Raw genomic sequence first — 11,500 nt, forward strand, 5'->3', positions numbered from 1 at the left:
GATGTTCCCATCTTCATTTATTTGCTTTTTGCTCAACATGTTTGCAAATGAAATATTTCTTTTTCTGAGACTGTTATCCGACAACAATGCTGCAGGAGAGTAGCTCAGTAGAGCCCATTAGGGTGGCCCGGCCCGCCTCTCCTTCACTGGAGAGAACTTTTGAAGCAAATTCAGACAAAGAGCATTCAGAGAAAAGACGACGATGAGGAGGAGGAGGAGGAGGAGGAGGAGGAGGAGGAGGAGGAGAAGGCCCGACTTGGGTTTCTTCAAATGGAACCTGGTAATGATATTTCTTGGATTCAAGCTACTGACCATCAGTTATTTGTTCTGATGTTTGGAAGAATCAAATTTAACGAAACATCCAGAAAACCTTTCGGTATTTCTCCTGACGCCATTATTCTGAAGAAACTCATTATGAATCAGGACTTATCACGGGACAGTTCTCCATTTGAGGGGAGGTCATTATCAGTAGTGTTTGACAATAACAGTGGTACACTATTACAATAATTACACCATACACTAAATTATTGTTTCATTTAATGTTCAGCGACGAATAACCAAGTCGTCCAGATTCCAATGTTGATGGTTTGGTTGATTTAATGTTCGTCTGCAACGAGTCGTTATTAAGATCAAATCTGCAAAAGTGCATATTGACATTCAGCTCCATCACGTCAAACACATCTTTAAACACACAACTATAAAGAAGCAGGACATGAGTTCAGCCACATACATGAACTCTGTAATCATGCTTTTAGATGAGAACATGCAGGTTATTGAGAAACCACTATGATCCATCGATTCCATCTTCATCACAAAGAGTTACCTGTACGTATCCGTGACGACATGAACAACTAAGTACACGTTTCTACGTTAGAGTTAGGTTTTAAAAGACGGGACCTCAGTCCATTACACTTTATATTTTGCTTTGTTGGTGCATAAAACCAAACCAAGCGTTCACCTATATAACTACAGGTAGCACAGGGTGCAGCACTGCAGCATTACACACACACACACACACACACACACACACACACACACACAGAGCAGTGTACCATTAAACAGATTTAATACATATTTATTCAGATCTAATAAATGCATGTCTTTTTAATGAAAGTGTCCTTTATTCGCCCCGTTCATTGATGGAGCTGTTGGATCGCAGGTTGGAGGAGGTTCTCTCCTGGATGACGCGTCCCTCTCTGGACTTTGGGTCAGCTTCAAGCAGCCCATTAAAGGGAACTCTTCTCCACCTCTGCTTTGTCCTCCGCTCTCTGGTCCTCTTCCCATCTTGGTCAGATTTGTCCGTGAAGACACGTGTCACGACCTTTCTTTGTGAGGCTAGATAAATGCACCACCTCCTACTTTCAGCCGTGGTATTGATCGTGGCTTTTAGGGAATTTATTCCATTTCATTACAATAGGAATGAGTTAAACGCCCTGTGTGTGACGGGATCGCCTCAATACAGAACTCATTAGTCAGAGAATAGGCTGAGATTCTGTATGGAGAAATGCAGCTGTAATCAAGAACTGAAAAAATAAAACAAAAAGGAATCTGTCTTGGCGTATTTCTGACATGTCACAAACTTTATTGACACCATAATATTCTAAACAAAATGTTTTTTCAAACTATTTTTGAATTAAAAATTGCTACAAAGTAACAAAACCAAACTCCGGTATGCCTCACTGTGACAATAGGATGATGAAGTTAGTCATAAGTTTAATTTACATCAGTGATGATGATGTTGTTTCACCATTGAGGATATGTTGTATGTATGTAAGCCTCAATAATTACCTTAACAATGATTTCATCATATGTTTTTTGTGACATAAGTGTGACCCAATTCCTACATACATAAAACATGTAAAAGATTGTCTTGAATTTTAATAATTTACTGAATTATTTCACCATTTACTGGTCTCTTCTGTATTCATTCATAGCAACGATTAATACAATGTTTATGTATTTATTGTCTCATAAGTACGTCTATAATGTATTGATTGTATGTAATACATTGATTACATTAAACTACATTTTGTGTTGAAACGTCACACGGAACCTTTATCCTGTTGCCCCAGTTGCCTTCGGGGGACTTTATCACCGACGGACTGTCAAAATGACATAGTGGTAAACAGAGTAAGGTGAGTCTCCGTTTCTATTTTATTGCTTGCGAACGCGCCAGTTTCACCACAACACATCACCAGTACACGTCCGCTGACACGCGGTGCTGAAGACACGCGCGAGCGACCAGCTCCACCGTGTGTTAAAGTGACGTTGATCGAGGATGGAGAGAGAGAGACAGAGAGAGGCTAGCGTTAGCTGCTAGCTAACGGCTGACATCACACCAGCCAGGGTTAAGAACGGGCCTCATGCAGTCATCTGTCACTGCGGGTCATCACTTCATCCTCGTCGCTTCAGACAGAGAGATGAAGTGGTGAACGGGACGTGTTAGCATGCTAGCTCACGTAGCAGGAGAATGTAGCTACCCGAGGGGCTGACCGTGGCTTCACCTCTGTGTGTTTACTGCTGAGCTGCTGACTGTGTGTTTACTGACACACACACACACACACACACACACACACACACACACACACACACGGGGGGGGGGGGTTGTTGTGTTTGTTTCTGGGTGCTGCTGTCCTTATGAATCTCTCGTAGCATTATTGTGTAACGTAACTTTAGGAGTCTAAAGATGAGATATCCATGAGGTATAACTGCTCCCAGAGCCAGGATATGAAAACACAAACAGCTGACTAAACATCAAAGAAACATCTGCATCTTCAGGGTGTATTCAGATCACGTGCATAGCAGTTCAGTAAAGACATGAAGCAAAATATAAGTACTGATACACGTGCGTATGAAGTAATACACGTGTGAGTGATAATGTTACGTATGATGGCTGTGAGTCGTCCAGCAGCCTGAGAGTAAGAATCCATAATGAATGGAGTTTAATCACGCAGTAAACCATCAGACACACGGGGCTGCATGATGTGTGATCTGTAACTGAGCTGACTCTGCAGACCGCTCACACTTTGTGTTGTTTTGTGTACTTGACATATGTGTTGTTGTTGTTGTTGTTGTTTGAACGTCGGTGTTTCAGAACCTCACGCTCCACGTTGTGCTCAGGGTTTCTACGGTTGCACACGTCAACGTTATTCAGCTTTGGTTGGTTGAAAAGCGAAATGACTCCAATCGTGTTCTTCAGCTGACGTCACGACCGATCACACGTGTCGTCATCTGCTGATGTCCTGTTAGTGTGTGTGTGTGTGTGTGTGTGTGTGTGTGTGTGAGAGTCAATGGGAGGTCAGCAGGAAGCTCCGTGAGTCACATGATGACGGCGCTCACGTTGGGTCAGAGCTGTACCTGCAGGCGGATGATGTCATGGAGAATATGTTGGGTCAAATTAAAGATGGAATATAAACTAGTATTACTACAGTGGATGTCTCTGCAAAGCTGATACTAAGTAACAATGTTAACTTGTGTGTCCTTGCATGACGCACGCATAAATAAACTGCATTAGTGCAATTTTATTTTCTTTATTGAAAACTTGTTTTTTTTAATTGTTTAATCAATTTAAATGCAAAACACATTTAAGATAAAAGAAAAAAGTGATTTTGAATTGTGATTGAAATTGTGAAACCGGCAAACAGCTGAGCAGTTCCATTGTGTTTTCATTCACCCTGGTGCTATGCAGCACTGGTCTGCAGCATAATGCGTGTAAGTTAATAATAAGCGGCCACATATAATCCATAAAGAGCATTAAACTCTCAGCGATGTGTCCGATGACATCGTCCCTCTGTACCCCGAAGGAATCATCACGCATAAACGTGTCACCCGGGTCGACTAGAAAGTGAATTTCAGTGATGTAATGGCCTTTAAATAATTCATATGTAGAGAAAAGTAAAAGAGGCTGAGCTGTGGAGGAGAAGAAAATCAATGAGGGCGAGGGAGCACAAATGATAAAAGAGAGAGAGAGAGACAGAGAGAGAGAGAATCAGAAGAGACAGGCGGTCAGGCAGATGGATGTGAACCCCACCCAGGCCTGCTTCCTCTCTGCCGGCTCCGTCCGCTGATCAGCAGCTGAGGAGGAAGTCAAGTATTATTTCACCAGGACGTGTGAGGGAGCGTGACGGCTTCTGTTTGGGAGGCATCGGTGAAGCTCCGGTCTCAGCGTGATGGAGACGCTGTAGGTGGGTCGGTAGGTTGATGCTCAAAGTTGCTGGAGGTTCTCTCTGACGTTGATATGGCAGAAAACAACTGTTCACTGCGTAAAGATGGAGCAGAGTAATGTTTACCTGAGTCTCTGTGTGGTAATCTGAGCTTCTCCTGGCTCTGTTTACATAGCCGTGCATGTTAGTGCATGTTAGTGCACGTGAGCGTGCCCCGCTGGTGAGCTCACTGCTCTGCTCTGCGTTCATACAGATGGTTGTAGCTGATAACGCCGCCCCCCCCCCCCCCCCCCCCTCAGGTAAACACCGTTAGCTCTCACAGTGCTGTTAGCGCTGTTGGGACCGTCGCCATGTTGAGAGCCATGTGGAGGCAATAGATGTGCTCTGGATTGTGAATTCAGCATTTTTAAAACCGTGGCTTCATTATCCTCATATCTGACGTTTCTCTTGGCAAACCCTGTGTGTAGAGTTTAAGAGAGCGCCTGGAGCTCAACTCTGTTTCATGTGTAATTTAATCTCTCTGTTCTTACTGACGTGTTCCCTTCTTCTTCTTCTTTTGTACTTCATGCTTCCTCTTAACCACTTCCTCTTCCTCTCTTGTGTTTCTCACAGTAAAGCCACAGATCTGATGACTTCACAGCCACCTGACGGGCTAAAAGAAGCCCAGAATACCAGCTTGTGCAGAGGGATTTGACTGTTTCAAAGTGTGTGTGTGTGTGTGTCTATCTGGCTAAGTAACGTAGTTTGCCACCCAAATTGGCTTGATTTCGGGAGTCCCAGGCTACTGCCAGTCCCGTTTAGCGCTGGCATAAAGCCGCAGCAGCTTTCCCCCGAGAGGTAGTCGACTTTCCCTCCGGCGCTGGAGGCACATGAACGCTGAACAAGGAGACCGTAGCCTTGGATGAAGGCCCTGTGTTGAGGAGGGGAGGACCTGGCTTCAGACTGTAGGCTGTGAAGCCCGCAGGCCGCTTGGATCTTCCTCACCGCGATCTTAGCTTGCATTCGACCGGCTGACAGCCAGCATGGTTCGTTGGACATGTGAATGATGCTAACTGGGTTTTTGTGCCCGTTTTGGAAAACCATCTAGTTGTGAGACTTCTTGCTCAAGGGGAAGGGGCCCGGCCATGGAGGGCCTTGAGCAGCTTGACATGGTGGGCGACATCAGCCCGGCCCTGGAGGCCACCGAGGACTTCATCCACTGCATGGGCGGGATGCAGGGTCCGAGCCAAGCTCAAACGGGGGGGACCCTCCAGCCTTCCAGGCCGCCGAAGCAGCTGCAGGAGGTTTCCAGCGCCGCGCTGGGGAAGCTGAGCTCCAGCGGCGTGTGGGGCTTGCTGGCCAGAGAGCAGCCGGAGGTGGGGCCTCTAGGCCTGGCCTGGGCCGACAACTTCAGCGTGTTGGGCCTGGGGATGGGCCTGAGGCACGGCAAGAGAAGCCGAGCTCGCTCCACCAACGACCTGGCGGCCCACACCAAGGAGTGCACCAACAACACGGCCAACTCCTCGTCCAACTCGGCCTTCAAGAAGGGACACAACCGGTCCAGGTCGGACGTCAACTACCGGCCGTCGGCGTACACGGACAACGGACTGCCCACGCTGGACTGCAACACTCTGAAGAACATGATCCTCAACCACCAGCCAGAGGGTGAGTTCAGGTGCACAGTGAGAGTCTCTGTGTGACATGGTGCAGGAGGTGTTTGTCAGCTGTGGGTCATCTTTGGGTTTTAGACAGTTGATCAGACAAAACAGACATTTGGGAACAAGGCTTCCATCTGAAATCTGAAACTGAAATCTTTTACTAGTGAGGTCCCTGGATCCATTCATTTCACAAAACAAATAGCATGCAATTTATACATAGGCTTCTGATATCCTAAAGTATTTTCTCTGCCGGTAATTATGACAAATTAACTTTGAAACTAGAGATTGAGAGCATAAACTCATGTTTACAATGTTTACTGAGGGAATAAATCAAGAGAGAAGTAGAGTCATTTTAGACTAGACTTCTATACAACCAGAGGAGTCGCCCCCTGGTGGACACTAGGGAGAAGTAGAGTCATTTTAGACTAGACTTCTATACAACCAGAGGAGTTGCCCCCTGGTGGACACTAGGGAGAAGTAGAGTCATTTTAGACTAGACTTCTATACAACCAGAGGAGTCGCCCCCTGACCTTGAGGTTGCTGTCTGATTCACCTCCATTGTGTCAAAACCTTGAGAAATGTTTCCTCTATTTGCAAAGCTAAGTGGTAAATTATATGCATCTTCATTTTGGTGAAGTGACTCTTTTTAACTGCATCTGATTTGCCTAATTAGGCGTTTGTGACACAGAGAGCTGTTTTGTGCTCTGACTCCATAAAGACAGCATTGTTCATGTCCGGAGACCATCAGTCCGGTCCCTACCTGGACTGATGGTCTCCCCCCCCCCCCCTTTGCTCCGATCGACCGTCCGTTCACCGGAAGGCTTTCTCAGCCTTTGAGAGGCTTTTCGTTGGACGGAAGTCTCCGACTATTTGTGCTGCAGATCGGGGCGTATGCTGTACTTATGTTGAAGCACCCTCAGAGAAAGCAATAATGATAGAAGATGATGATAACTTGAAATGACACAGCTGTGCTATGACAGTCAGTATTCAGGCAGAGAGCCCAACACACACACACACACACACACACACACACACACACACACACACACACACACACAGCATTTGTTTGTGTGTGTTTTGCCGTCTGAAGGCCTAAGGAGATCCTGAGGGATCCTGAGGGATAATAGCCTGTAATCCTGTCAGCAAATGGACTCAAATGAGGCGAAAGAAGAGGCAACCCAATTACCCGGCCCCTGATACTGGCAGGATTATTTAGTATTAGCATATGTGTGAAAAGGCATCAGGCTATTTAGTTTGGCTCGACGTGCATTGAAAGGAGAGAAGTAGGAAAAGGACGGTAATAAGCAGAAGGCAGAGTGATTTAGCTCGGACTCGCGGTGTCTCTTCATTCACGTTGCCTTTCCATTAGTGACAGCTGGGGATGTTTAGATGGTAAATGGAAGTGATTATACACACAATAAACGTGTGTATATACGGGACCAACGAAGCTGCATGTAGTGCTTGTCTTTTATAACATTCATCGGTTTGTGTGACATTATTCTTCTTCATTATTATTTTTTGCACATTTTGTTTGCGAGCGTTCCTCGATGAGCTCCTCAAAGTTCAGGGTCCACGAGAGGAAACGCATTAGTGTAACACAATATGCACCTGTCAATCAAACCGTAGAGAGTTTAAGGACCAGAGAAGCTCGTGAAGAAAAGAATTGGTCAACCTACCAAGTTTCTCTGATGCCACTTGAGTTATTTAGATGAAGCAATCAGTCAATTAACCAAACACGAATCACAAAAACTCTTGACAAAAATGCCAAATATTTGCTGGTTCAGGCCTCTAAAATTTTCGAATTTTCTGCTTTTCTCAGTTTTATTCCAAATTAGATGTCATTATGCTTTTAGTTCAGAAAAAAAAAACGCAATTTGAAGGTGTCACCTTTTAGTTTGACCCTTCACTAAGTCCCGCCCCTGCAACGCAGACTGGCCAGTCACAGCGTAGCATCGGCCGGCTCTCGTGCAACGTTTCAGATGTTTTTCATTGTCAGGCTGGTTTTGTGGATTTGGTTGTGTTCATAGTGAAACGTTGTGTAATAGAGACACTCGTTAACTAGCTAACATTAGCAAAATACGTTAGCGCATCATAAACTAGTGTTAGCACTGCCAATGCTAAGCTAGCTACTGAAGGTATACTGGATGTAGGATGTGTGCAGTTAGTGACAGTGTGGGCTCCGTGGTAGCTCTGACCGAGTAGCAGAGAGAGGCGGGGCTTAACAAAAGGTCAATCAATAAATTAATTGAAATCTATGATTATGTCTGTCCTCAGTAAACTGCGGGTTTTAAATATGACATGAAGTAGTACACAACAACAAACAATATACACACACACACACACACACACACACGCACACACACACACACCCTTGAATGCAGCTTTTCGACGCTGACGTTGACCGATGTGTTGGTTCTTACTTCCAGAACCCGACCGTACCTCTCCCCCGGTGCATGCTGGGATAGCTTTGTCCCGCTGTGAACCTGAACAGGACAGGTGCTTTGGTTTAGAGTGGCTGGTGTTCCTCTGTGTGTGTGGCTGCAGGTGATCTTCTTCTGCTTGTTCTTATTTGCAGTCTTCGTGTACAGACTGTATCCAGGAAGCCGTGGGAGTGGGTTAGATTGTAAAGCGTTGTGTAATATTACCGTTGGCTACCTTATCAGCACGTGTTAAAGGTCCTGATTGACTAGAAGGCAGCAGAGCTTGATGGTTTGTTTGGAGGTAATTCTGGTTGACGGCGTCGGCTGTTACCAGAGTGTGATGTGAGAAGCTACCGGGTGGAGATGAAGGCTAATTGAATGTTTTTTTTCTCACCACGATGCCTAATTCTCATCTCGGTCCTCCCGAGCGTGACGACTGCCAATCAGCCGCTCCCGATTCCAGCTGCAAAACCTATTTGCATATTCATTTGTCCCCTTAGCGTAAAAGGGTTTGTTAACATGCAAAGTCCGAGACCCGGAGCGACACCGTGTCTGCTGCCGTTTTTGATAAGATTGATGAGGCACTCGACCCGCCACCGGAGCGCTGCAGGATTTCACTTTTCCTTTTTTTCGCCCCCCCCCTTGAGTGATTTAACACGTTAAAGAAACAAAGTGCAATGTCTGCCAATTAGAGGCTCCTGGTTGGGGGTTCACAATTCAATCAGATTGTTGGATTGGTTTAGCGCTCGGTGATTGTTGTGATTTTTAAGTAAACCTGTCAACCCAACAAAAGACGTCTACAAATACGGTTCTGACTGGGCTCACATAGACTTACACAGACCCGTTGTTTCAACAGCAGGTCAGTCTCCATGTTGGAGTAAAGTGGATGACCCACTGTCTACATAATGGTTGTATACATCCTTATCTTAAAAACTGTCACTTGAGTCGGTGTCTTGCCCAGCGCTCATTGAATCAGTCGGTCCATCGTCTTTGCTGTCCCGTCAGAAGTCCAGTCGGTCCCTTGTCTCGTTCTGCAGCTTGTGCTTCTTGCTGATCCGCTCTGTGCAGCAGGTGCTTCTGTCCTCAGTGGAGACACAGCGGGGCTGAGATTGAAACATAAATGAAACCCTCGAGTGTGATGAGACCTTTGTCCAGCATGTGGCTTCATGAGACTCCTCAAACTGTCTTTTTAAATCTGTTCTTTTCGCTCTGGATTGAAATGCTCTAGGTCATTTATTCTTTATTAGAAAAGTAATACGTTTACCAAGAAGTATTGTCATTTGAGCCTCGACAATAAATCGGCAGGCAGATATTGATAAATATGATATACATGTTTTATAGGCTGCATTCTTAAGTATTCATTTTGATTTGTTCCTATTTCAAGTTCATTATTTTTTAAGATTTAACGTTGATGGCATGAATGTGAAACCTCTTTACATCAGCACATCTATCACACAATGTGTTTATGTATCATATCGTTCTCATTAGTTCTACCTTCACCAGGCTCTCGTTTCACAGTTGTGTGTTTGCTTTAGAGAACAAACGTACTGAAGAGTCAGTTCTTGAGACTAGAACGCTGCTCTAGGTTAGCGTTATGCAAAGACACTGTTCTAGATAACAGAGGTATAACGCTTCTTATTTTAAGGTCTGGTGTGGAGGATTGGCGGCATCTAGTGGTGAGGCTGCAGATTGCAATCAACTGAAACTTCTCCTGTGTGCCGAGTGTGAAGGAGAACACGTGAATGATCATATCTAGAGCCAGTGTTTGTGTTTTTACTGCACAAACCTGGAGGACCAGGATATAAACCACTCATTCTAAGGGTACGAAAACACAACAATCTTATTTTCAGGTGAATATACACTAAAGAAAACTTACTGCTGGCATCTGAACACTTTTTTAAAGTGTTTTTCAGGCAGGGCAGTGAACACAGCATAGTTCATCATAAAGGCTAGCGCAGTTGTGTTTCCAAGCAGAGTTCAAGCTTCTACCCGAGTCTGAAGCCTCCTTAATGGGAGAGAACACAACGCAATCACAAGAGGAGACGGTGAGGAGGCATAGATGAGGGTAAAACTAACCTTCTGTAGAGAAGGACTGCAGAGGAAAGGCCAGAATAGGGAGAGGGTGTGCCTCCGGCCTTCAGATTAACAAAGTGGAACAGTTTGCTCAGTGGGCTCCTTAACAACACTGTTTCTTCCTGCCGTGGAGACAAGAACCGTTCTCAGAGGAGCACCAGTCTACAGCTATCTCCTACCAAAACACCAGCGCTCATGTCGGAGACGCACGCCTCCGATAAGCTACTTTGTTTATGGAAACTGACCCTTCTAGACTTCACAGTGACCCATGTGTGCTCTTGACTTCAACCTCCAGTTCTGAAGAGTGAAGCCAAAGCTTCACGTCTTAAAGTTGCATTCTCTCTAGTGTCCAGCAGGGGGCGACTCCTCTGGTTGTTTAGAAGTCTATGAGAAAATGACTCTACTTCTCTCTTGATTTATTACCTTCTGTCCAGGGCAATTGTGTCTCCTATGCTGTTAAATTTAACATTTTTTAAAACCCGCTTGTTGACTCTAATGTGGTTATCCTGAACACACACACACACACACACACACACACACACACACACACACACACACACACACACACACACACACACACACACTCTCATTACTCATCTATGTGTTGTTTCTCCCTATTTCCCCTCCCCCTCCGTATCTCTGTCCAGCTGATAAAAGCAGCAGTAGCAGTGTGGTGAAGCAGGGTGCGATGGAGCAGCGCGAGGGGCCCCGGGGCCGCTGGACCCCCTGCCACGTGGAGCTGACGCCCTGCGAGCTCCGGCTCTACACCCTGGACAGCAGCGCCAACCGCCAGCTGGGCACCGCCTACTCTCTGTCGCACTGCCAGAGCGTCATCTCGCCGGCGCCCTGCGGCCAGCCCGGCCAGGTCGGCCAGCCCGCCGACCTGCGCACGCTCCAGGCTCTGTTCTTCAACAGCATGCGCCTGCAGCTGAGGGCGGCCAACCAATGGGAGGCCGTGGAGTGGAGGCGGCTGATGTGGGAGAAAGTGCAGGTGGCCAGACCCGCGAGGAAGGAGAACCACCAGCGGAAGACCGGAGCGGAAAAGCAACAGGTCGTCAGTTTCCACGTGGCCATTTCGACGTCCTCGTCGCCGTCGGGCCTCGACACCAGGCCCGACGGAGACGGCGACAGCCCCACGTCGTCGGAGGCGTCGCTCCCCCTCCAGCCTAACCCTGCGGTCCTGAGCAGACCCACCACCCTGCCTCTG

At 46.4% G+C, this 11,500-nt stretch overlaps 1 protein-coding gene across 1 annotated transcript in view; it reads left to right on the forward strand.

Moving 5' to 3' along the window:
• Positions 1 to 2,104: 2,104 nt before the first annotated feature.
• The window catches only part of LOC137891869 (pleckstrin homology domain-containing family M member 3-like), a 17,996-nt gene continuing 8,600 nt past the window's right edge, over positions 2,105 to 11,500 (forward strand). Inside the window, exons 1-3 of the mRNA XM_068736670.1 lie at positions 2,105 to 2,135; positions 4,776 to 5,807; positions 10,941 to 11,500. The exon at positions 10,941 to 11,500 is cut by the window's right edge and continues 544 nt beyond it. Coding sequence (XP_068592771.1) covers positions 5,288 to 5,807; positions 10,941 to 11,500 — 1,080 coding nt within the window. The 5' untranslated portion in view covers positions 2,105 to 2,135; positions 4,776 to 5,287. The remainder of the gene's footprint in view (positions 2,136 to 4,775; positions 5,808 to 10,940) is intronic.

This window comes from Cebidichthys violaceus, unplaced genomic scaffold (genome assembly GCF_023349555.1).
Source record: "Cebidichthys violaceus isolate CVI_PGR_0920_01 unplaced genomic scaffold, fCebVio1.0.p SCAF_71, whole genome shotgun sequence".
Classification (NCBI taxonomy): Eukaryota; Metazoa; Chordata; class Actinopteri; order Perciformes; family Stichaeidae; genus Cebidichthys; species Cebidichthys violaceus.